Source organism: Dama dama, chromosome 11 (genome assembly GCF_033118175.1).
Source record: "Dama dama isolate Ldn47 chromosome 11, ASM3311817v1, whole genome shotgun sequence".
In the NCBI taxonomy this organism is placed as follows: domain Eukaryota; kingdom Metazoa; phylum Chordata; class Mammalia; order Artiodactyla; family Cervidae; genus Dama; species Dama dama.
Window position 1 is genome coordinate 92,738,742 of NC_083691.1, and position 24,710 is coordinate 92,763,451.

At 51.2% G+C, this 24,710-nt stretch overlaps 3 protein-coding genes across 15 annotated transcripts; 2 read left to right on the forward strand and 1 right to left on the reverse strand.

Annotated features, from left to right (window-relative positions):
- The first annotated feature begins 62 nt into the window (after positions 1–62).
- On the forward strand, positions 63–3,246 carry HTRA2 (HtrA serine peptidase 2). The gene is made up of 8 exons (XM_061155816.1): positions 63–654; positions 766–970; positions 1,059–1,253; positions 1,496–1,528; positions 1,753–1,858; positions 1,994–2,063; positions 2,691–2,786; positions 2,890–3,246. The coding sequence occupies exons 1-8, from the start codon at positions 149–151 to the stop codon at positions 3,053–3,055; spliced, it is 1,377 nt and encodes a 458-aa protein (XP_061011799.1). The 5' UTR covers positions 63–148; the 3' UTR covers positions 3,056–3,246.
- On the reverse strand, positions 3,197–23,540 carry LOXL3 (lysyl oxidase like 3). 11 transcript variants are annotated; one of them, XM_061155807.1, is made up of 17 exons: positions 23,418–23,540; positions 21,013–21,077; positions 19,116–19,458; positions 17,272–17,435; positions 16,426–16,640; positions 9,488–9,580; positions 8,796–8,855; positions 6,416–6,632; positions 6,009–6,189; positions 5,722–5,876; positions 5,325–5,492; positions 5,028–5,190; positions 4,581–4,824; positions 4,371–4,486; positions 4,155–4,291; positions 3,937–4,048; positions 3,197–3,755 (listed from the first exon to the last, which is right to left on the reverse strand). In XM_061155807.1, exons 3-17 carry the CDS (start codon positions 19,426–19,428, stop codon positions 3,682–3,684), a joined length of 2,412 nt encoding a protein of 803 aa, XP_061011790.1. In that variant the 5' UTR covers positions 19,429–19,458; positions 21,013–21,077; positions 23,418–23,540; the 3' UTR covers positions 3,197–3,681. The 11 variants fall into 11 exon arrangements, with proteins under 11 accessions (XP_061011790.1, XP_061011789.1, XP_061011791.1 ...); XM_061155806.1 differs by lacking the exon at positions 23,418–23,540 and adding an exon at positions 21,393–21,894; XM_061155808.1 differs by lacking the exon at positions 21,013–21,077.
- On the forward strand, positions 21,819–24,710 carry DOK1 (docking protein 1). 3 transcript variants are annotated; one of them, XM_061155813.1, is made up of 5 exons: positions 21,819–21,970; positions 22,319–22,618; positions 22,763–22,856; positions 23,057–23,241; positions 23,466–24,710. In XM_061155813.1, the coding sequence occupies exons 1-5, from the start codon at positions 21,911–21,913 to the stop codon at positions 24,276–24,278; spliced, it is 1,452 nt and encodes a 483-aa protein (XP_061011796.1). In that variant the 5' UTR covers positions 21,819–21,910; the 3' UTR covers positions 24,279–24,710. The 3 variants fall into 3 exon arrangements, with proteins under 3 accessions (XP_061011796.1, XP_061011797.1, XP_061011798.1); XM_061155814.1 differs by lacking the exon at positions 21,819–21,970 and adding an exon at positions 21,993–22,144; XM_061155815.1 differs by lacking the exon at positions 21,819–21,970 and having other exon boundaries at positions 22,492–22,618; positions 22,767–22,856.

The following is a 24,710-nucleotide window of genomic DNA, read 5'->3' on the forward strand; positions in this document are numbered from 1 at the left end:
GAGTTGGCCTCCCGGAATCCTGGGTCCCAGCGTGCACTTCTGGAGACTTCAGGTACCGGCGTCCTCAGCGTCCAGCTGTCCTCCCGCTCACGTCTTTAGGGCGCCGCCTCTGCGCTGGGCGGGCGAGGAAGCAGCCGAGGCGGAGCTGATGGCTGCACTGAGGGCGGGGCGGGGTGCTGGCTGGAGCCTCCGGGGATGGCGGGCTTTGGGGGGGGGTCACTGGGGAAAGGGACCCCTGTTGACCCCTGACCTCCGGGCCCTGCTGACGTCAGGAACTTCTGACCCTCGGACCCGAGTGACTTATGGGGCCCCCAGTTTCAGGACCCGGTTATCTGTGGGGGTCCCTGAACCAAGGACATGTCTGAGGTCCCGGACTTCGGATCTTCGAGCACGGCTGATCGCTGGGACCCCAGATCCCCGGACCCCGGAAGACTCAGGGACTCCTGGAACCCGTCCGCGCCTGTGGCTGGCGGTGGCGCTGGGCGCTGGAGGGGCAGTGCTGTTGTTGTTTTGGGGCGGGGGGCGGGGACCCCCGGCTGTGCTCGCCTCGGTCCTTGGCTCGCCGCCCACCTCTCCCCGGAGCCAGTACAACTTCATCGCGGACGTGGTGGAGAAGACGGCCCCTGCCGTGGTTTATATCGAGATCTTGGGCCGGTAACGGTGGGGGTAAACACGAAGGCAACGAAGCCGCGGGCTAGAGGGCGGGCGAGAAGGATGGGTCCGAGCCTTCTCACATCCGTACTCTCCCCCCGACCCCCATTCCAGGCACCCCTTTTCGGGCCGCGAAGTCCCTATCTCGAATGGCTCAGGATTCGTGGTGGCTGCCGATGGACTCATCGTTACCAATGCCCATGTGGTGGCTGATCGGCGCCGAGTCCGTGTAAGGCTGCCTAGCGGCGACACCTATGAGGCCGTGGTCACAGCTGTGGATCCCGTGGCAGACATCGCCACGCTGAGGATTCAGACCAAGGTGGGGGCCGGGGCGGGCCATGTCTGCTTGGGGCTGTGAATTTGTTCACATCCCCAGGTGACAGGTCCTTGCGCCCATTCTCTCCTAGGAGCCTCTCCCTACGCTGCCCCTGGGGCGCTCAGCGGACGTCCGCCAAGGGGAGTTTGTTGTTGCTATGGGCAGTCCCTTTGCGCTGCAGAACACAATCACCTCCGGCATTGTCAGCTCTGCTCAGCGTCCAGCCAAAGACCTGGGCCTTCCCCAAACCAATGTGGAGTATATCCAGACTGATGCGGCTATTGATGTGCGTCCTGACATGAGAGAAATGGAAGACTAGGCTGGGGGAGGGGGGAGGGGGTGTGTGGTACAGGCACCAATTGTGATAGATGGTGGATGAGCCTATATACCGGGATTGGGTCGCAAAAAATGTGGCCACTCCTTCACGGGCTGGGAAAGGAGAGGATTTGGAGAAAGTGTCTACATCCTGGTTGTGCCCCGAGGCATAGAGTCCCTGGATTTCTCCCATATTTTCTCCTTGTCCTGCAGTTTGGAAACTCTGGAGGTCCCCTGGTTAACCTGGTAAGTGCGACATCCTTTCCAAGAATCCCTATCCCAGGTCAGTATGGGAAGGGGTGGGTTTTCCCTAACTCACTGATGTTTGGTCAAGTTTCTGAGCAGTTTCTTGTTGGCTGTCTCCCAGAATCCAACTAGATCTCCCCCAAAACTCTCTGCCACTCTTGCTCAGATACCCCCATCTCCTATTATTTGTTTGGGCTAGAGAATAGTGGGCTGTGTCCCAACAGGATGGGGAGGTGATTGGGGTGAATACCATGAAGGTCACAGCTGGAATCTCCTTTGCCATCCCTTCCGATCGGCTTCGAGAGTTTCTGCATCGTGGAGAAAAGAAGAGTAAGCCTGGCTTGCGGGGAAAGGGGTTTCTTTAAGTGGCAGGGGTGGGGAGAGTTTGCTGTAGAGGGGTCTGTTGGGTGGAGGAGGGGAAGTAAGGATATACCTGGGTGGGGCTCATTTGTCCTTCTAACACAGATTCCTGGTTTGGAATCAGTGGATCCCAGCGCCGCTACATTGGGGTGATGATGCTGACCTTGACTCCCAGGTATGAGCTTTAGGGGTAGTGACACGTAGGGCCATCAGTGTAACCAGTGGTGGGTACCTGGCACTTTTGTTGAGCTTTGTTCTTAGTTCTGTTTTTATCTAAGATGAGTTGCCTCATTCTTGGAGCTATCAGAGGAGCTGTCCTCTCTCATTATCTTGATTTTTCTCACCTTACTCTATTTGGCATACCTCCCATCCTGTTATTGCTTAGATTTACAATACCCAACCTTCCAGATGTGGCTTCCCTATGAGTATTTTCTGTTCTGGCCAACTTGATTCCTAATCCCCTGTTTTTATGTTGTTCTTATTTTATATAGTTAAATATCAGATTGATCCTTCTAGGTTAAGCTAAAGTTATAGCACTTCCTAAAGTTATAGCTTCTCTTAGGATTCTCAAATGACATTAGTGCTATTGATTTAACACTGTGTGTCATTTGGAATGTTATCTTCTATATATACATATTCCACTTCCTAACTGCTAGAAGGCAGAAAGTGAATTGTTTTTGTATCAAGAGGATCTAGTGCATGCCCTGTTAACACACTTGTCAGTGTGCTGATGAAAGATTTGGGGCAAACCCCAAATGGGGAGAGTGCCCTGTGATTAACAGAGTCACATGTGTCCTTTCAGCATCCTTGCTGAACTACAGCTTCGAGAACCAAGCTTTCCTGATGTTCAGCATGGTGTGCTCATCCATAAAGTCATCCTGGACTCCCCTGCTCACCGGTGAGGGAGAGGCTGCATCAGGAGGTGGAGATGGGTGGGGCATGTATGTGCCCTTGAACTGGGCCATCTAGTCTCTCCTTTATATCTCTGTCTTTTGCCATAGGGCTGGTCTGCGACCTGGTGATGTGATCTTGGCTATTGGGGAGCAGCTGGTACAAAATGCTGAAGATATTTATGAAGCTGTTCGAACCCAATCCCAACTGGCAGTGCGGATCCGGCGAGGACAGGAAACATTGACCTTATATGTTACCCCTGAAGTCACAGAATGAATGGATCAGCAAGAGTAGGAGGCTCCTGCTCTGATTTCAACCTTGATTTCATGGCTTGGGCTCTGAGGGCACCTGGACAGAGGATTAAATGAACCAGTTGGGGGCAGGTCCCTCCAACTACCAGCACCAATTCCTGGGCTCTGAAGAGTCACAAAAACACTTTTTATATAAAATAAAATTATACCTAACAACATGTCATACTGAAAAATGAGGGGAAGGGTGGAACACTGCTCTTTCCCCCCACAAAAAGGCTAGAGGTAAAGCTTTATCTTCCAGAACTGAGGGGAGATACTGGAGTTAAACCATTCTGACCTCCCTATTCAAGAAAGCGAGCTGCTGTTGTCTGTTGTCCTGGGCAGTTAATCAGGTGCGCCTCTCTGTGGTGTGCTTGGCTTGGTGCTGGGCCTGGGCGCAGAATTCCCCAGGCCTGGCCACAGATCAGGACAGCTGGCCTAGGAAAGAGGGCAGTGATTTCTGCTTGACGGTCCACAACCGCAGTGCACAACGGACGAGTGCTGTGGGCCTGCTGACGTCAAAGCTTCCTTGGTAAGCTCCTGAGGTAACGGCAGCCTCAGACCCCTGCCATTAGGGGCCAGTGGTGGTCTGTAGAGGAAGGTGGTGGCACCTTAGATGACCTGGTTACTGGTCTGGCCAGGGTAACGTTCAAACCTCCTGTTGGCCTCTTCACTGAAGGCATCCCCTGCAAGGTGAACAGGTAGTTTGGGTAGGAAAACAGACCCATTGTGGGGAAGGGTGGGTGGAAATGGAGAGACTGGGAGATCCAGAAGTGGGTGGGAGGCCCAGAAACAACCTAGGGAGATGAGAATGAAGGCCTTTCCCTCCCACCCCCAGGCCTTCTGGCTGCTCTTCCCGCCAGATACCAATGTGACAGTTGTGCACCCAGATGCGATGTCCATCATATTTGCAGTTACATTTCATGGCGTTGTTGGTGAAGTCACTCTCTGCTACTTCAAAATTGGGGTTGATGACCACCTGTGAGTGGGAGAAAGCCAACAAATGAGCTGCATTCCTCAAATCCAAAGCTGCCTTTAATAAACACTCCTCCCACTCAACAAGCGCAAGTCTCAGACCCAGGCACCTGCAGAATGTAGTTTCCTGGTTTCACATCTGTGATGTCAATCCATTGACAGTCGATGTCATGCCGGTAGAGATCCCAGCAGCCCACAGTGATGCCCTGCTCTCCAAAGTTGGCACACTCATACCTCTTGGAGACATCTGAGGAAATGAGCATGTGTCATGTGAGGCAAGGCTGTGGAGATGAGGATAGTGCAGTCTATTCTAGGCCCCAACTCACCCTCCTGACATTCGGTGTCTTCTAGACAGAAACTAGCTTTGTGGCCCTCGGCCACCTTGGTGCCGTTGGGGGTCAGGATATCGTAGTGAGTGAAGATGTCCATACTGTGATAATGCCTGTGGGGACAAGGGAATCCCTGTTTCCTTCCCTGCCCCCGCAGGCACTCCTCTTGCCCAGTGGTCTTGCCCTTCTACTAGTTGACCCTCTCACCCATGACACTCATGCCACACCCAGGAGTGGCGCCCGGCCTTGGGCCTGAAGTCAGCACGTCCTAGGTTGTGGATCTGGGAGGAGAATCTGAGCAGACGCCGGTGGCCGTAAGGCCAGTTGGCTGAGCGGGCCGAGCTGGCCAGGCAGTTCTCTTCAGCAGCACAATACAACATGTGCAGGGGCCGGTCCTCGATGTAAGCGGTCTCCTGCACCAGTGCTGAGTGCAACAGCAGATCTGATGCGGCTGCACCGAGGAAGGGAGGAGAGTTAGACGTCACTGCTGAGGGGCAGGGACAGGTGGGAGTGCTTCCATCCCCTCCCCCAGAAAACTGGGGTGAGACTGGCTTTCCACAGGGAAAGTGTACCCCTCCAGATTGCAGCTCTCCCTGCAAAGAGGTGAGCCAGAGCCTCCCTTCCCTGGCTTGCACCCCCCGACACTTCACTCACTTTCAGAACAAATGACTCCAGCAGTAAAACGGCTTCCCGTCCTCTTGCAGGTGACATGGGTGCCATGATGAGCACACTGGTCCAGGGATAGCTCAGTCCCTGTGCAGCGCACTCCACTCATCACCACCTCTGTTATGTTCCCCGAATCCCAGTACCAGGTCTCCTGGGGACGTAGAGAGGTGTTTTTGTGAGGCCACCATCCAGCCTCCCCGGCCAAGGGACTCATTTTGACAGACCTGTGTCCCCAACACAACCTTTGGAGGCAACAGCCTCGGTTCCCCTCTCCTCCCCACTCACCTGCAGGCCGTGGTTGGCATAGCCCAGTCCGAGCTGCCTGCAGGCAACCATGGCCTCCAGTGTTCCCCAGTCGTCTCCGCAGATGAGGCCCCAGCGAAGGGACCCCGGGCCCCCTGTCTGAACTTCCACTCGCCCTTCATGGCGGCTGCGGCCCCCGGTGAGGCGGATCTGCAGTGAGGCAATGGAAGTGCTGCAGAAGCTTTCGGGGTGGACTAGTGGGAGTCCGCAGTGGGCCTATGGCTGAATGGTGATTCAGAAGCACTCACAGGGCTAGCAAGTGGTGGCATCAAGGGGAGCTGCAGGATGATAGGGGCCTGAAGGGCCATCAGACTGCATCATGACCAGGTAGGACTGGATAGGACGAGATACCTGAACCAAGGTGGAAAGAGTGACTGACCTTGGTCTCCACCCCAGTGTAGGGCAGGTTGCATCGGACACCAGCATCTTGGCTATGGGAGCAGTCTTCAGCTGTGATGTTCTTGTGGGGGCACTTCCAGAGAGAGAGTTCCTGTCCAGAGCATCTCACTTCACTTAAGTGGATGGCACCCATGCCTAAGGTCAGAAGTCAGAAATCGGGAGGTTCTAACTTTACTTTCTGCCCAGGGGTCTCCTTCCTAAGGAATGTAGCCCTCCAGGAGTATGTACCTCCTACCTCCCCCTCTCTCCAACCTGTACCCGCCTCACCCTGCCCCATGCGGGCACCGCTCAGAGCCTCTCGAGCACTCCCGAAGCCTAGCTCCCGACACACCACGCTGGCTGCTTGCAGGTCCCACTTGCGATCACAGACCGTGCCCCACGTGCCAGCCTTCAGGACTTCTACCCGGCCCTCTCCTGGGTGGGCTCCGCCCTTCAGACGCACTCGGGCCTGCAGAGGAGAGAGAGGTGCCCAGCAGTGAATGGGAACATCAGCACAGAGACAGTGGACCTGAGAGATGAATGAGATTCTGGTGGGAGGGAGCGGGTGGTCTCAGGTCTGTGGGAGACCTCTCTCCTCTCTGTCCTCCAAGGTCAGAACTATGCTTAATCAAGGGGTGGCCAGGCTACGGGGTTCTTCACCTGGGTGGTGGGGAAGGTCATAGTGTTTCACACACCTCCCCCTGAGGCTTCGACTGTTGCTTCTTCTGGCCACTGGACGCTGCGTAGAGAGGGCTTGGCACACAGCTCACCACCGCAGGGGCCCCCCCAGGGCACCTGGTGGTGTCATTGGCTCGATAGAACTCCAAGGAGCAGAGGGAGAGGTGGGCCTCCGTGCCCACGCATGCCACCCCGTGCAGACCAAAGGAGTGTTGCTGCCGCTGGGCCAGCAGCCTGGGGGGACAGGAGTGGGAGTAGTTGGGTAAAACAACGCGCCTGCCTCTTTGCCCACTACCCTCCTCCCGCTCCATGCCTCCGCCATCCCCCAACCTTTCATGACCGCTTTAGTTCTTCTTTTCTTCTCTGCAGAAACACAGAGACAAAGAGACAATGGTAATGGGGAGTTTCCAGGCTGAGAGAGCCCAGACGGGGGTCCTTGGGTATGTTCTGCAACAGAAGAACCCTGTGGGGAGGAAGGCTAGTTTTGACTTGCCTGACAGCAACCTTGTTCTGTGTGGTGTCAGGGAGCTGGCCCTAATGGAGGCTGAAGCTGCTGTGCAAAGAGATTAGGAAGCCAGGACCGACCATCTGGAAGAGATAGGCAGGAGGGAGTAGCTAACAGGAAGCCTGAATGGCCAGAGTAAGCAGATCTTTCTATTACGCTGGGACTGAAAGAACTAAATGAGTCAGGATGCAAAGAAGTGAGTAAGTCTTGGGTCCACATGGCTTTTTAAGAGGCCAGAGGGGCTTCCAGGCCAGAGGATGATGGGCAGTTACAGGAAGAACAGAGCAGATGGTGAACAGGAAAGACAGGAGTTGGTATAAATAGGAATGAAGAGGTACAAATACAAGACAGAGAGAGACCACACGACCAGAGAAGAAGAGGGAATATGAAAAACAGAAGGGTGAGGATAACCCCAGACCAAAAGCTGAACTGTATGGGTCTTTAATGAGGTAGTCCATGTTTCTGTAGTTTAAATGTAACAGAAATAATGTTCCATAGCCACCTGAGCAGGAAAATGGGACTAAAGTAGAGACGTTAAAACTTGGAAACAGCAGAGAGATGCTGGAGAGAATGAGGGGACTTGCTTATCAACACCAACGGAATGGAATGTTGCAGTGAGCCATGTGATAAGAGCTTTCTTCCTAGAACAGCCGGTTTGAACCCAGAGAGGGAAGGAACCAATGAGGCCTTGTGTTGGTGGAGTGGGCCTTTGAGGGTGGTCTGGTGGTGAATTACTGCAGTAATGTGCTCTATCACTTGATGTCAGAGGAGGAATATGATGATTTGAAGCCACTGGCTAGGAAGACACACAGAGGGATAAGTTATAGACAAATCAGACAGAGGAAGCCTGGAGACTTTACAGAATACCTTTGGAAGCTCAAGATAAGTGGACTCTGAAGCTCAAAGAGACTTAGTATTCTTTCGAAGTCCTGTCTGGCTGAAAATGAAAGTGAAAGAGGTCATCACTTTAACATGGGGGTCAGGGAAGGCCAGGGTATGGCCATGTTGTGCAACAGAACCCTAAGCTAGAAGGGCACTGTGGGAACACCCCCAAATCCCAAGGCCTGTTGAAGGCACCAGAGGGAGGAGCTGGGGCGTGAGGGGAGCCTGGGACCACTGAGTGATCCTGGGATGCTGTGAAGAGAGGCGGAGACAACAGAGAGGGCTGAATTCTCTACAGCTCACCCACTGCTGAAGAAGCTCTCCAGGAGACTTTTCATGCACAAACTGCCTTCAGAAGCCAAGTGAGATGCAATCATTGGGATTGGGAGCTTTTTGTTCCCTGGGGTTCTGAAGGCACCCAGGAGGAAAATGATGGAACTGGGAGCCTAATTGTGTTAACTGGGCCAGAGAGTCAGGACTGCCATCTGACTCCATCCCTGGGAAAGGTTCCAGAGGGGATCCTGAGTATCACATCCAACCCTGTAGCACTTACTCCATTTAACGATTATCAAATAAAGGTAGGATGGGAACACTGATCCTTTAGGGCAACTTAACTTCTTGGGCGAGAGGCAAGCATGGCATCTGAGGAGTATCTACTAAAATCTGCTGGGGGAAGATAAATAAGCATGTGGAACAAGAGAAGTCAATGCGTGAACTTCTTTGGAGATTTTTCAAAAATCCTGTGACGAGCATAATTCCTCAGACAAAAAACATAAGGGCCAAAAAAAAAAAAAAAAAAAAAAAACCCAACCAAACAAAACCCCAAACAAAAGGGCCAATCTTACTTTACATTTTGGTGAATCATCTGGAAGGTGGCTTGTAACAGTTGCTGCTGCTCCTCCACCTCCTGATGGAGGCGTCTCTTGGACCCCTTCCTAACCACAGCCCGATGCCCCCGACTCATCGCTTGGCACTCCCTTTCCTCTCCACCCAGCCTAAACTTTATTTACCTCTTAACTGGCCCCCTGCCCATTCGGGTTTTGGGTTTGGCTTTAAGCTTGGTGACTGGTCTGAAAAAAGGAGAAAGAAGTTAGTGGAAGTAGTGGTCAGGTACATTACCCGGGAAAGGTAAAGGATTATTTCTTTTTTCTGTTTCTAGGAAGGACCCTTCATGCAGAGCGTGGGAAGGAGCAAAGCAAAGGCAGTCAGATTTTCCACATACACTGCTGAATACCACTTAACTGTATTTTTGGAATACATGCTGCTCTCTGGATTCAGCAACAGTGATGAGAAATCTGGTGATGTCTGTGCAGGTGGTGAGGGGAGAGGAGATGAGAGGAATGGTGGAGGGAGGAGAGAGTGTGGGAATGTAGCTGAATGAAGGGAGGTTAGGAGTTAGGGGAGGGGAGGAAGCATGCAGGTGGCGGAGGCTGGAGCCCAAGCTATTTGGGGGCAGTATAAAGATGCAGAGTTCTCTCCTTAGTCATTCCTACATTATTTCCTCCTTGTGTTTCCTAAATCAAAGCTTACCCATCCCCATGCCTGCCTCCCCTCCCCTCCCTCCTGGAATGGCCATTTTCCAGCCACATCCCTAATTCATCAGCTTGGGTTCTGGGATGGACATGGATAGGCTGCCTTCCATCCATCCACCTCCTGGGGCCACAGGGATGAGCAGGAGGTCCCGGGGCTCTTGCCCCATTACCTTCCAAGGGGCTTGGAGCGTCGGGCCGAGGCTTTGGCCGCTCGCTTCCTCAACTTTCTGTGAGGATAAGACAACAGCAGAGTCAGGAACAGTCTAGAACCAAGTGGGAAAAGTTGGTGGAACAGGGACCAGGGGCAAGAGTTCTGTTTTAGCAGTTAGCAGCCTCCTGGTGGCAGGATCTTATAACATTAGATGCCCCAAGGCTCTGCCCTTCACAGCTGTTTGGCCTCATAAGCACATGAACAAGACAGGTGAGTTGCAGTGAAGGACGCGGACTCGGGGCTGATAAAGACCCTGTATCAGGACCCACAGAAATTAGGCTAAGGTAGATGGGGAACAGGATTCTTGGACTGATATTAGGGCTGATCTAAACCTGGGGGAGAACTGGGGGGACAGATTAAAGCGGAAGGGTGTTAAGATTGCCAGGCTGACTAGGCAAGGAGAGAGAAGTGGCCTGGTCACACCTAGGGAGGCTGACTGTGTATTATTTTTCTGGATGCACTCTGGCTTCTGGCATATCCAGGCCTGAGGCCAGTGAACTAGGACCAAGGAACAAGGCTGGACAGCAAGGGACATTAACTTGGTCTGACTGGGGAGCATGAGACCAGAAGGCTTAGGATGACAGCATCCTTCCTGTCTAAATTAAATCCCATATACTTTAGTCATTCACAAACAGCTCATCTCCCAAACTTACTTCTAGGGAATTAAGGTCTAAAACCTTATTTCTTCTTAATTGACCTAAATATTTGACCTATTTTACTCTTCAAGAGGTTACCTTAAGGCTAATGAATGGAAACTAGGTCTGTTTCTCCTCTCATTCTCCCTTTGATTTCAAAGACTTTCATTTTGCCCACTCTTGGTCCTGTCCAACTATGTATAGATGAATGCAGGTCTTGTCTGTCTGTCCTTACAAAATTTATGGAATTCCCCATTATCCTTTTAGTTATCCTGTCTTTGAACATGTTCCTGTTCGGCTGTTTCTCTTGAGTTATATTTGGGTGTGGTATATTATGTGCAGATGTGCTAGGGTTTTAATATATAAACAGGGCTGAATCTGCTTGGTATTTCCTACCTTGGCTTCTTCTTGAGGATGGTCTTTGCCAAAACATCCAATACGTCCAACATTCCTAGCAAAGAGTCTACAATAACTCTTGGGTCCCTTTCCTGAGACACTGCTAAGAGTTTAGAACCTTTCATTGGATAAGTATAGGGTAAAATGTCTTCTCCAAATGTCTTTTTCTCAAGCATGTCTGAAATGAAATATATCTGGCACTTTCTTTCACCAGTAACCAAGAGAAATCACGTAACAGTACTCAGAAAAATGTATTATCTAGAAATTTAGAAATACTTCTCTAGTTATTTAAGGACTTTATAAGGTCTTTATAATTATATGGTATATATAATTATTAAAATATACAAGGCAAATACAGGTTACATTGAGGACCTGGTACTTATTTAGGACCAGTGCTGATACCTGTCTCTCTTTTCTAAAGTCACCACCCCTAAATGTTTCTGAATTCCTTCCCCTATGAACTTTTCTCTCCTCAGTTGAGAAGTTGCACATAACCTTTCCTCAACTGAATCCTTTTAAACATATTCAAATCTCTCTCTCTCTCACACACACACTCCACCCCACATTTCTTCTTAGCAGAAAAACTTTTCAGTAGTGTCAACACTCATCATCTTTCCCGCTCGCTCCTTAATCCACTCCTTTCTGTTTTCCCCCACCCATCACTCTGTGATGATAAATCTGGAATTTTTTTGTCTCACACACCGCCGACTCTTGGTAGTATCTGACACTGCCCTCTCCCTCCTTAGCTGTCACAACACTACGAGCTTTATTTGAGTCCTAATTCTGGATGCTCTTTCTTGGTCTTCTTTGCAGGCTCCTCCTCTATATAGTAATTTACATTTTTGGAGCTCTAAGGCATTCTTCTCACTTCAAATCCTCTCTTTATATATCCTCATTTACATCTAACCTTGTATATCCCATTGCCTTCTTGATGTTCCTACTTAGATATCTCAAAATTATCTAAAATTTAATGTGGGTCCAAAAATAAACTCATAATTCTTTTAGCAAAATCTATGCCAGAAACTTAGGAATCAACCTTGACATCCCTCTCTTCTTTGGCTCCCAAGGTCAATCCATAACCAAGTCCTGTCAATGTTCCTTCCTGAATGACTCTCTAATCCATTTGCTCTTGCTCTTCTCTAAACCATTCTCAAAATGCAAAGTGATCTCTGGGAGCCACAAACCTGATCACGTACTCTCACAGCCCTCCTCATTGAAAAACTTCAATCACTTTCCATTACTTTTACCATAAAGATTCAAATCATCACCGTAGCCTATAAGGTCTTCTATGATCTGGTGCCAAATTAACTCTCTCGTCACCTCTGTATTCTCAGCATCTTGCACAGTGCTTGTCAAATAGTAGGAGTTCAATAAATATCTGTCAATGAATATATCTGAATATGAACCAGAATATCTGAAATGAGCTAGAAGAGTGCCTTCTTAAATAGCACTTAAGCTCTTAGAACCTCAACTTCTTTGCCTGCAAAAAGGCAGTAAATTGTTCAGTTGTCTGTACATTCTTTTCCTCTTCTAAAATTCTACAACTTTCACATGTTCTAGGGTAGAAGTACCAAATCAAGTTGAAAAATGATAAACACATCACATTCTGATTTTCTTATTCTTTAAATCTTACTAACTTCCTCTAAAAGCTAGCAGATGCATCTTCTTTCTCCAAGGAAGGCAGAGTTGTTTATAGCTATCCTGCCTAGCTGTTATAATTGTATTACCTATGAGGAGTCTCCCTCTGTCTGACTTGACCTGTGAAGGAATATCTACGTTAAATTCTCATCACAGAATCTCCCAGGACCACCTGTAATCTCTTTCTCTACTAAGAATGAACTCTATACTTAATATATATCTCCTTTTCCAACCTTCATATCCCAGACTCAGTAAGAGATTCCAATATGCACACATATATTTCTGATTTCTGAAACTTTCTTGAGTCTGTGCATACTTAGGGACAATTCCTGGGCCTAAAAATTCCCAGGGATGGCCCATGTCTAAAGCTAGTTCATATTAACTTGAAGCCCAGAGATGCCAGGCATCATCCTTCTCTTAAGTAGCCTCAGAATCATTTTAATTATCTCTTCTTTTATTTTCTATAGTCTATCAGTCATCCAACATCTATTCATTCCTCTCTCTTTGTTGTCATCCTCCTAATCAGCTTCATTTTTATAATTCCTAATTAATCTTACTGCATCTAGAACCTTCTCTTCCAAATCACTACTATCAGACAAACTTTAAAAAACACTGGCCTTATTTTATCACTGTCCCATACAAGTACTTTTATTTTTAAATTTTTCATAGGATAAAGGTAAAACTCTCCAATCCGGCATTAAAAGTGTTTCATTTCCTAGCCTTACTTTATCCAGATTTTTCTTCCACTATTTCTCAGTATACATCTTCTCTCTGGCTTCCCTGGTGGCTCAGCAGTAAAGAATCTGCCTGCAGTGCAGAGGACATGGGTTCGATCTCTGGGTTGGGAAGATCCCCTGGAGAAGGAAATGGCAACCCACTCCAATATTCTTGGCTGGAAAACCCCATGGACAGAGGAGCCCAACAGGCTACAGTCCATGGGGTCACAAAAGAGTTGGACATGACTTAGTGACTGAACAACAATCTTCTACTCTAGTCAGCTGTCTTTCAAAATATCCTGTTCATTTTCATCTCTGTTGGGGTCAACAATGGCATCCAAGTTACTAAATCGCATTCATTTCTCAGTCCTCATGTTTTTGGAAGCATCAGCAGTAGTGACTCAGTTGGTCCCTCTCTCTCTTCCTTGAAGCACTTTACTTGGCTTCCAGGTCTCCACACTCACCTGGTTTTCTTTCTACCTCACCTCCCTTTGCATTTTGCCTTATCTTCCTGACGTCAAAATGTTTAAACTCCCTAGAGTTCAGTCCCTGCACCTCTTTTTCTCTATTTACACTTCCTCCCTTGGTGATGTTGTCCAGTTTCAGGGCTTTAAATAGTTGTATTCAACTGGACTCTAGAGTCATATACCCAATAACCTCACCATTTCAGTGTCTAAAGCACCTTGAATTTAATTGGTCTAAAAACAAGTTCCTAATATACAATCTCCACTCTCCCGTCTCCAGATAAAACATGCCCTACTCACTGTTTTCTTTATCAAATGAGGCCAACTCCATATCTAGCTCAGGCCAAAAACCTTGGAATGATCCTTAATTCTTCTCATTCTCTCACACCACACTGAATCCATCAGCAAATCCTGTTGGCTTTATCTTCAACACAGAATTTGATCACTTTTTCACCACTTTCACTGGTCACATCACCTCTCATTTTCTTTAGTTGGCTTTCAGGAGACAATAACTGCCTAACAAGCCTTCCTGCCTCCTTGACTCTACACATTCCTTACAGTCTATTCTTAACAAAACTGTCCAAATAATATGCAAAAAGTGGAAGACAGATGTCACACCTCTGCTCAAAACCTCATCTCACACGGTAAAAATTAGTCTCTCAAATGGCCTTACATGATCTGACTCCTCATTCTTTCCTTATCTTCTCCTAAATTACATCTCCTGTCATTTTCTGCCTTGTTCACTCAGCTCCAGCCCCAGTGGCCTCCTGGAGTATGACAAGAATTCCCCCAACCCCTCATCTGCTATCTTCTCATATATGATATTTCTTCCTGGAGATGCTCATCAAGATTTCTGCATAGTTTGTGCCCTTTATTTTCTCAAATGATGCCTCCTCTGACTTATTTTAAAACTGCAATTCCAGTTCCACTTCCTAACATTTTCCCTGCTTAATTTTTACCTATTACACTCTTTGCCATCCTTACATTTTGTAATTTTACTTTTTTCCTGATTCTTCCCTAGTTCATGAGATCAAGGATTTTTTGGTTTTTTTTTTGGTTGTTGTTCATTGTTGAATTCCTAGTGTCTACAACAGTCCCTAGCATACAATACGCACTCAATAAATGTTTGTTCTCTATACCTTTGTTCATGCTATCCTCTTCATCTGAAATGCCTGCTATTTAAGTCGCACTAATCTTTCAGAACCTGGAGTTTGGATTTGAAAAGGTAAAGAACAAGCACAGGGAAATATAGGCCCAAGGTAGATAATAGCAGAGGAGCATAGCACATAGATGTTTTAAACCGTATATGAGTTGCTATACCAGGAAAAGTATATTCCTTGGAGCCTAAAGAATTTTCAGATGTGTCTCAGAGCCAAGGCAAAAAAAATTTCAGCAAGTATGGAAATGACTGGAGGCTGGATAATGTACTAACTTTCAAAAAGGAGGAAAAGGATTCCTCAATTTACAGATAATTTATGTTCTAGGATAGTCATTAAATAGAAAGTTTGTGAGCATTGAGGAAAAAATATGGTGATCCTTAGAAATCTAAATGGATTTCAGTAAAAGTCAGCTCAATCAAACCACCATGATTTCTTTTAAGATTACTAAAATTGCAGAATGGCTGTGAACATAGTATATCTGGATTTTAGCAAAAGACTATAATTTCATTATAGATAAGATGATGAAATGTTGGCTGTATCACTGTAGTGTTCAGTTTGTCCCAACTGTTGAAAAAACATTTCACAACTAATGATTAAAGGTTGGATGTAAATCTGGAGGATTCATAAGAAGAGTTAGACTTTGGTTTTAAAGATTTCAACAAATTTAACAGTCACTTTGATGAAGTCAGGAGGCATAGCTATCATATCTATTGAACAGAGGGGGCAGGGAGGGATGACAAGTGCAAAAAAATGTCAAGATTCAAGATAATCTCATGGGATCATTACGGTTTTTAAATGATGTATCAGACATGAGATCATGTATCAAACATTTCATAGGGTAAACTCAACAGATTTAGGTTCAAATAGGCTGCTCTATCAGTATCAAGGAGGAGGGAAGACCTAATTTAGGTGATTACAAGGTCAATATGAGCAGTGGGATGCTGCCTCAACGGAAAGGCAGTGCAAAATCTAGATATGCTTTCATTAAAAATGAGCTTTTATGCTGTACCCTGCCCCGATCAGCCCCACATCTGAAGTAGCGTCCCCAGCAGAAGGTCACCCAGATATTAAGAGCTCTTCCTGCAAAACTGGTCTAAGGAAGAGCTGAAGAAAATAATCATTTAAATTACAAAGAGATTTCCAAATTTCTCAAAACGGCCAAACTACATGCTCCAGGGAAGCGAGACCCACTAATCAAAGAGCCTGTCCCCAGTGTGATACATTCCCCGGAAGCCGGCGCGTACACCGGGGCTCCAGGGCAGGTGGAGAGGGCCGGCCTCCGGGGCTGAAGGATATTCTGGAAAACTAGCTTAGCAGTCCTGAGTGCTCTCGCGCTCACAGACGCCTACTGGGCCGCCGGGACCCAGGGAAGGGCCTCGGCCTCTTCCGGCGCCCTCCGGCCTTCAGGGATTGGCGGTCAGCATGGGACCGCCGCCCCGCGGGCGCCCCGAGCCGGTCGCCGTCAGACTCACGGCGTCTGGCCCCGCCCGGGTGCTGCCTCGGCGGGGCGTGGTCGCTACCCCCACCCACCGACCTGGACGCGCGGGCTCCCGGGCTGCTGGGCGTGGCCTCGCGAGGCCCAGCTCTCGCCTCGGGCGCGGAGACGCCACCTGTCGACCGACCGCCTCTCGGGCCCCGACGCCACCGCCAACGCTCGCCCCCGCCCCGGCTCTGGCCACTGGGGCCAGAGCTTCGCTGGTCCCCGCAGCAGATCCGCCTCGGGGACCGCTTCATGGTCCGAGACTTTTCAACTCTCTAGTTTCACAGAGGCCTCCACATTCCCCCCGGCTGCCCAGGTGAACCAACCCCTTCGGAGGCCCCTCAACACCACTCCTTAACAAGCGCCCCTCAACTCCAGTCCGCTGCACCAGTGCCCACGTCCCTTCACCTGTAGAAGGCCACGTTGACCCGCTTTTCGCTCGGGAAGCCCAGCATCCCGCAGATGACGTGGCTGTTGTGCGCTGTCCAGCCTTTGTCACACACTTGCGACCAGCCATCCGGAAGCCTGACTTCGACCAGTCCCTCAGTCACGGGCAGGGGCCGTCTGCCCCTTCCAACGGCTGGCCGAAGTCGCACCTCCTCCACTTGCAGGTGATGCTCTACCTGGGGATGGGACCACAAGCAGAGGAAGGAATCCCAGTGGCACCTTTCATATGTCTGGCCACTCTTAAGAAACCCTGATTGAGTGCACTTGCTGTGACCCCGATGGCGAGATGGGGCTGAGAGGCAGGCCTGTTCTCTGTGAGGTACTGACTGAGGTGTGTGGGTGTGTTGGCTTTCCTGCAGCCACGAGTGTAAGGACTTGCTGTGCTCTGAGAAAGGGTCCAGAAGAAGCTGGGGAAGGAGCATCTAACTCTGCTTGGAGCCTGAGGGAACACTTCACAGAGGAGTAGCACTGAAGAAGTAGGAGAAAGTTAAGAGTGAAAGGTTCCCTCAGGAATATCTGAGCTGAGAGAGAGCACAGGTGCCCTGGGGACAGGGGATGAAGTCGGAGAGGTTCATGCCAGGCTTAGTTACTTGAATGCTAATGCTAAAGTAAACCTGGATTATATAGTGTCTCAGAGCTCTATCATTTTGCCACCTGCCCAGTTTCCCACCAACCCCAATTATCCCATTGGGCACATGGGATCCTCTCCATTCTAGTATCTCCACATATAACCACCCCACAACCCTTTCTGTCTTGCTGTCCTGGGTGGTATGTACGTATGTGTGTGTGTGTTTATGAACTACAGACCTCAATGACATTGGAATCTGAGAAGCCAGGGAGGCGCTCGTCCTTGCAGATGACCCCAGCATCCTCATCGTGGGTACAGTCACTGTTCCCCCAACCCCGGGAGGCACATTCAGTCACACTCCGCTCAGTCCCACTGCAGCTCAGGTTGTCCAGCCAGATGCGGCCTGTGTGGGAGGGGAGATAAGGGGATAGAGAGGCTTGGAGAGGTAGTATGGGGATGTCGGTGAGAGTGAGCATGGAAGCCTCACACCTGGCAAGAGAATGGGTAGGGAAGGGACAGGGGACCCTGGAAAGGAATAGGAAAGGGAGCATGGGATTGATGGAGGGTTGATAGTGTTCTGGGGATACCCAAGAATTTGCTAGGGTAGGGTGAATAAAAAAACCCGAGTCAACACTGAAGTTCTGATTAGTCCTTACCCTTTCAATGATAGCCACCTCATGTGCGTGAGGCACTCTGCCAAGGTATGTATATATGTGATCATTCTTAGAACAGAACTGCCATTAGATATTATCACCATCTTGTATAAAGAAATTGAAGTTCAGGGAAGGGAAGTAACTTGCCTAGGACCATACAGCCAATGCCTGAGGGCTTAGGGATTTGAGCCATTTGTGAGACTTGGAAATGTAAGATCCTTTCACCTCAGCCTTACATTCTCTCATGTGACTGCTCTGCGCTGCCATGTTGCCCCATGTTCTACTCTTGACCTGGGCCAAACTGAAATGAGTATCACTGACTTTCTCTCAGAACTGGTGGCCCCTCAAAGGGCCGCGTGCAGGGAACCCTCATGCATATCCTGACAGGACTTAACCAGCTTCTGCTGGGATACCTACCTCTCGCCCCATTAGGCTGTTGGAACCATCACAAACTATTGAGATTCTTTTATTACTTTCTTCCACTCCAGGTCTGATTCAGTCCTTTGATGCCACCCAGAAAAATCCCTCAGTCAAATGACTGTCTTCATGTTTGAATTCAACCATCTTGTAATTATTATCCAAAGCTTTTTCATTTCATATCATATATCCCTGGTTTCTTCAGCTATTCCTCCTTGAAATGTGGCTTCCAATCTTTTACATCTGGTAGCTCTCCTCTGAAAGTACTTCCATTTCCAGGAACCTAAGTTCCCTATTCAGGGATTAAACCTGTGCCCTTGGGAGTGAAAGCGCAAAGTCCTAACTACTAGACCACCAGGAAATGCCCAGTACTTCCACTTTCTACTGTCTGTTTGAAAATGTGGCATCTACAGTGATACTTTATTCCAGATGTGGTCTAACCAGTGGGAATTGGGGGTTAACTGCAGATTGCACCAGCTCTATCAATCCCACTGTGAGTTTATACAATGCAAGTGCCCCCAGGTCTCAGAATTGCTCCTAAGTCCCTACTAACCACATCATACTTATCCTAAAATTTATACTTGTCTTTGGAAGCCCAGCTTGTCGGTTTCAGCTCTAAACTATAATCTGATCTTTTTGACTGCAGTTTCTGTGATCACTTTTGTCTTTGGGACATCCAGACATCATTTACCTGCTCTCAGCTTCCCATGAAACCAGCTGTACTTTAATCATACAGGGCTCATCTGTGTCAGGGCTGTCTTTGCATGTGGCTCTGTAGAATCATACTTCTGCAGGAGAAAGTAACTTGCAGATCATCTAGTCATTTTGCACATGGGGGCATCTGAGGCTCAGAGAGGGCATTGATCACACAGCTATGTGTTGGTTGGTTTATCCTCCGCGGGTGTACTTGACACTGGCTGTCCTTGGTGTTCTGTGTCCCCATGGCTGTTCCCTCTCCCTACATTTAGGCTGTACTTTGGCAATACCTAGGCTGTGCCTGAAGCATTGCTCACCTGTTCCAGGGCCATATTTGGCACTGTGGGTCCAGCCTGTGGCCTCTGTGAAGCCCAGCTCCCGGCATAGGACATGAGCAGCCTGCAGCGTGAAGTCATCGTCGCAGATGGTGCCCCATTCACCAGCCCGCTGTATCTCCACGCGGCCCTCGGATGGCTTCCTGGGGAAACCAGCCAGCCGAAACCGCAGCCCCTGGCTCCCGGCCCTCTTCTCAGGTGCCGCGGATGGGGTTGGAGAGCCCAGGCACGGACTGCAGAGCAGGCGCAGCAGCAGCCCCCACAGGCTCCACCGCCAAACACCGACAGGTCGCATGGCAGGGAAGGCCTGGGTGCCCCAGAGAGACTGAAATTGAGAAGCCCAGGTCTGAGAGAGAGGTCATGAGAGGAAGAGACACCAGTCAAGACCAGAGACAGAGAACCAGTGTGACAGAAAGGGAGGGACCCAGGGGCTAAGAGAGACAGAAGGAAATACACACTAAATAAGAAGAGAAATACAGAGTAACAGAGGCACAGGCTGAGACACCCAGATTGGAGAGGGTGGGGGGGAGGGGGAGAGAGGGGGAGAGAGAGAGAGAGAAAGAGAGAGAGAGAGAGAGAGAGAGAGGAGGCTCTCCTTCTCTTCTGTAAAGAATAAATGCTCACTATTAGTTGTTATGTCTCATAATGTCCTTTCCCTGGTTCTGCTGTCATCACCTCTATATCCCGACTCACGGGTCAAGAAGACCCAGTGATCAAAAGACAGAGATTAGAGACCAAGATCAGAGGCCCATCAAGATAAATAGGTTGAGACTGAGCAGGAGACACAGACAGGGAGACCCAGACAGACAGGATGTGAGGGGAAGGGAAACTGTGGGAATAAAAGGGGACCAAACACAGTGGAGAGAGAGAGTGTTGAAAAATGGACAGAAGGGGATCAGGGGAGAGTCTGGCACACAGAACTGGGGAGCAACTGAGAAAGGCAGGCAATGAGTAAGGAGTTCAGTTCAGTTCAGTCGCTCAGTCTTTGCGATCCCACAGACTGTAGCACGCCAGGCTTTCCTATCCATCACCAACTCCCGGAGCTTGCTGAAACTCAGTATGCTTGCCTTGAGAACCCCATGAACAGTATGAAAAGGCAAAAAGGAGGAGAGGGACTGACAAAAGCCAAGGAGCAGAGACAGGAGGGACCCAGATGATCCTGTTCAGCCAGTCAGAGAGAGGACAGATAGTTACTGATTGTGGAAAGAGGCAGGCAAGAAGGGGTTTAGGGCACCCTCAGATCTCAGGTCCCCTAAATGGGAATCAAGCTGAGAGTCCTTTCTGGGCAGATTCCAGGTAGAAAAGGCATAAAACCAGAATGCATTGGAGAACTTGGTACACATCCTACATGCCGTGCAGGGTCAAGGGGCCCAGAAGGGCCAGGCCTCAAGGTGGGGGTGGGGTGGGTGGGGTTGTCCAAGCCTTCTGCCAACACAGCCATCTCTTTCCCGGGGCAACAGGGGGCAAGAGCACTAGTCGGCTTCTCAGCCAAGGCCTTCCCTCTGTCGGGAGAACAGCTCCTTTACAGCGAGCTCCCCCTACCCCCCACCCCCCCCATACTTCCCCCAACTCAGACAAACAACACAACAGGGAAGCTTTGTTTGGGGACATTTTGGCTTGGGGACCCAGGGAGAGGGCCTCACAGAGGAGCCCCTAGCCTTCGGGCACTTCGGATGCCCTATTTGGAACACCCTGTAGCCCCCACTCCCCAGTATCTGCTTTCTTTCTCCACTCTTCTTGTGTCTTCTTTGACTATATAACTCTAAGTAGCTTGGCTTTCCTTTGATTCTATCCTTCATCACCTCTTTCCCCAGGTCCCTCCACCATCCTCTCCATCTACAGCTCTCCTTCCTCCCACCGGGAGCGTGACTCCCCCTACCTTTGGCTGAACGGGGACCCTAGCGGCTGGGAGAAGAGTCTTGGTCCTGTAGATCAATCCTAGGACTTCCAAAAAAAAGTACTTGGGAGACTGCCCTTCTTTCTCCCCCGCCCCCCCCACCCTCCCCCCGCGCCTCGTTCCTCCCACGTCCCCTTGAGCCCTCCCACATTCCGCGTTCTCCCAGGATCCCTCCCAGGCCAGTTCCCTCCTCTTCTCCCCTCCTCCTTGGAGCTGGCCGCTGCCGCCGCTCAATCTCCCTCCCGCCCCCCTCCTCGCCCCTCCCAGCCTGTTTAATAAAGCTCTTTTTTCCCGCGGGTTGGGTGCCGGGCAGCTGCGGTCAGAGAGCTGGACACACAGGAGGCCCCGGGGCCGCAGATTACCCCGGGCTGCGCCCCGTGCGGCGACTCGGCTCCGAGCTCCGGGAAGTCTTCAGTCCCCGGCCCCAGCCCTTCCCCCACGTCCCCGGCTCTGCGGACCGTAAATAGCCCATCTCCCGCGGAGCAGGAGTCGGGTCAGGTCCGGGGAACTGAAGCCTCGAAGGCCCAGAAAGTCCCTCCAATGCCCCAGGGTGCCCGTAGGCATTTTCAAGATGATGTCACGGCCTTCACTCTGATGTCACGTTGAGCATCTGACGTTGTACGCGGCCCCCAAGCCTAAGAGCCAGAGTGCTCTGACCGAAGTCACGGGGTTTCTCTCGGAGAGGCCACTAGTGCGAAACCTAGGGCTGGGGGTGGGGGTCTGGAGGTGGTACCCCTTCCCCTTCCTCTGGCCCATCTCCTTCCTCCCCTTTCTCGGTTCGCGGAGGTTGGGGAGGGGTGGGAACGCCTCCCGCGAACCCCGCCCCGCCCCGCCTTCGGGCCCGCCGGGCCAGGAAGCGCGGAAGGAACCGCCGGGGGCCATGGACGGGGCCGTGATGGAAGGGCCGCTGTTTTTGCAGAGTCAGCGTTTCGGGACCAAGGTAGTGTGGGCAGGGGTTGCCGAACCCCATCAGAGCTAGGGGTGGGCGACTGAGCCCAAACGGAGGGAAGGGGCGCGCGGCCGGTAGGGGAGCGGCGCCGGGACCGGAGAGCCCTGTGACGTTCCCTCTTAAATGCTTTGCACATTCTTCGGAGAAGCGTCCGCCGGCCTCCGGGTATGCCTCTCTAGCCCTGGGGAGACAGAGCGGCATCCTCCTGGGGAAACTTCGCCAGCGGTCGGGAAGCCTTAGTCTTGAAATCAGCCCGCTCGGGTCTTTCCTTCCCCCGTCGGGGCTGGGCAGCCGGTGCTTGTCCGCTCCCTCCCCAGCGTCTCTCGGCTCTTTCCCCAGAGATGGAGGAAGACCTGGGCGGTTCTCTACCCGGCCAGTCCCCACGGTGTCGCGCGGCTCGAGTTCTTTGACCACAAGGGGTCGAGCTCTGGAGGTGGCCGAGGGAGCTCGCGCCGCCTGGACTGCAAGGTGATCCGGCTGGCAGAGTGTGTGAGCGTGGCCCCCGTGGCGGTGGAGAGCCCCCCTGAGCCTGGCGCCGCAGCTTTTCGCCTGGACACCGCACAGCGATCCCACTTGCTGGCGGCCGACGCGCCGTCCAGTGCAGCCTGGGTGCAAACGCTGTGCCAAAACGCCTTTCCGGTGAGGGGCCCGGGGCGCCACTGGGCCCAGGAGGCGAGGCGGGGTGGGAGCAGTTACAGCGGCAGAGGAACTGGGCTGGCTCAGACCCTGGGAATCGCGGTGAGGGAATCACAGCCTCCTTCATGCTCCTTCTCTTTACCCCAGAAAGGCAGCTGGGCCCTGGCACCTGCCGAGAACCCACCCAAGCTTTCTGCCCTGGAGATGCTGGAGAACTCGCTGTATAGCCCCTCCTGGGAAGGTAGATGGCCTGAAAAGCCCCAGCAGGGAAGGGGTGGAAAGAAAGGGTGTCCTAGGAGGGGAAGTAGGAAGCGCCTGAGAGCTAGCTTTCAAGTGTGTGTGTGTGTGTGTGTGTGTGTGTGTGTGTGTGTGTGTGTGTATAGTCTGCTCCCTTCCCCCACCCCAGTCCTGGCCAGGTCCCAGTCTGTGTATTCCTTCCAGGATCCCAGTTCTGGGTGACGGTGCAGAAGACTGAGGCCGCTGAGCGCTGTGGCCTGCATGGCTCCTACGTGCTGAGAGTGGAGGCGGATAAGCTGACTCTTCTGGCCGCGGGGGCCCAGAGTCAGATATTGGAGCCACTCCTTTCCTGGCCCTACACTCTGTTGCGTCGCTATGGCCGTGACAAGGTACGGTGCTGTCAAGACAGGACTGGCTCCCTGGGTTGGGCGCCTGTGGGAGGGGTGGACAGGAGGTGGGAGACTGCACTCTAGATAACTTTCTCTTGCCTAGACCATGACCCACCTCCCTTTCCAGTGCTCTCTTCTTTGTAGGTCCCCTAGCAGGTTCTAGCCCTGTGACTCACCTCCTCTGATAGCTCCTGGTAACACGTTTCCCTCTACATTCTCTTCAGGTCATGTTCTCTTTTGAGGCTGGTCGCCGCTGTCCCTCCGGCCCTGGAACCTTCACCTTCCACACGGCACAGGGAAATGACATCTTTCAGGCAGTCGAGACTGCTATCCACCGACAGAAGACTCAGGGGAAGGCTGGCCAGGGGCAGGATGTTCTCAGAGCTGATTCCCATGAAGGAGAAGTGGCAGACGGGAAGCTGGCTTCCCCCGCGGCCCCCCTGGAGCTCCCAGGCAGCCCTCCAGCCCTGTATGCTGAGCCCTTAGACTCCCTGCGCGTTCCTCCAGGCCCGGGCCAAGATGCTCTATACTCAGACCCCGTGGACAGCACCCCTGCGTGCGCAGGCGAGGGGACACAGTTAAAGAAAGCTCTCTACTGGGACTTGTGTGAGCATGTGCAGCAAAAGCTGATAAAGGCCAAGTTGACAGACCCTAAAGAAGACCCCATTTATGATGAACCTGAGGGCCTGGCCCCAGCCACTCTCCGGGGCCTTTATGATCTGCCTCAGGAGCCCAAGGATGCATGGTGGTGCCAGGCTCGGGTGAAGGAGGAGGGCTATGAGCTCCCCTACAACCCTGCCACTGATGACTATGCTGTGCCACCCCCTCGGAGCACAAAGCCCTTCCCAGCTCCCAAGCCCCAGGGCCGGGCCTTACCTGAATCTGGTGCTGCAGCTGGCGGTGGCAGCCAAGGCCATAGCTCAGACACTGCCCTGTACAGCCAGGTCCAGAAAAGCGGGGCCTTGGGGAGCTGGGACTGTGGGCCTCCTGGAGTAGGGACTGACAGGACTGGGGCCAAGTCAGAGGGTTCCACGTGAGAAATAGGGCGAAGCTGAGGTTGCTGATAGGAGGACCATGGGGAAGGGGCACGGGATCAAAGGAACCTGTTAGAGCCAGCAGGCACCAGGGGGCCTGTGTGCAGAGACCGGGATGCAAGGGGGGCCAAGGCAAGGATGATCTGTCCCAAGAAGTCATGGAAGCGGGACAGAGTCACAAAGGGCTCAGGGATGGGGGCTGGGGGAGGCCAGCACCTCTAAGTCATCCCCACCAAAGGAAGGGATAGCTGCCAGAGCAGAACTGTAGAAAAGGGTATTTGATCAGAGGCGGTGTGGTTTGAGAGGCTTGTATGGAAGTAAAGGGTGAGCTGTGTCTGGACCCCTCCCCCTTCATTGTTCTTTACCAAATATATACATATATATATAATTTTTTGGGGGGTAAGTTTTATTCTCATTAAAGTCAGTTTGGATTTA

Coding starts and splice junctions, on each gene's coding strand:
- HTRA2 (XM_061155816.1), top strand. CDS start 149: ATGGCTGCACTGAGGGCGGGGCGGGGTGCTGGCTGGAGCCTCCGGGGA. Junction 971..1,058: donor CGCTGAGGATTCAGACCAAG/GTGGGGGCCGGG, acceptor ATTCTCTCCTAG/GAGCCTCTCCCTACGCTGCC. Junction 2,064..2,690: donor ATGCTGACCTTGACTCCCAG/GTATGAGCTTTA, acceptor GTGTCCTTTCAG/CATCCTTGCTGAACTACAGC.
- LOXL3 (XM_061155808.1), bottom strand. CDS start 19,428: ATGCGACCTGTCGGTGTTTGGCGGTGGAGCCTGTGGGGGCTGCTGCTG. Junction 9,581..16,425: donor GTCAACGTGGCCTTCTACAG/GTGAAGGGACGT, acceptor ACTTGGTTCTAG/ACTGTTCCTGACTCTGCTGT. Junction 5,493..5,721: donor ACACTGGGGTGGAGACCAAG/GTCAGTCACTCT, acceptor GCCTCACTGCAG/ATCCGCCTCACCGGGGGCCG.
- DOK1 (XM_061155813.1), top strand. CDS start 21,911: ATGGACGGGGCCGTGATGGAAGGGCCGCTGTTTTTGCAGAGTCAGCGT. Junction 21,971..22,318: donor GTCAGCGTTTCGGGACCAAG/GTAGTGTGGGCA, acceptor CTCTTTCCCCAG/AGATGGAGGAAGACCTGGGC. Junction 22,619..22,762: donor TGTGCCAAAACGCCTTTCCG/GTGAGGGGCCCG, acceptor TCTTTACCCCAG/AAAGGCAGCTGGGCCCTGGC.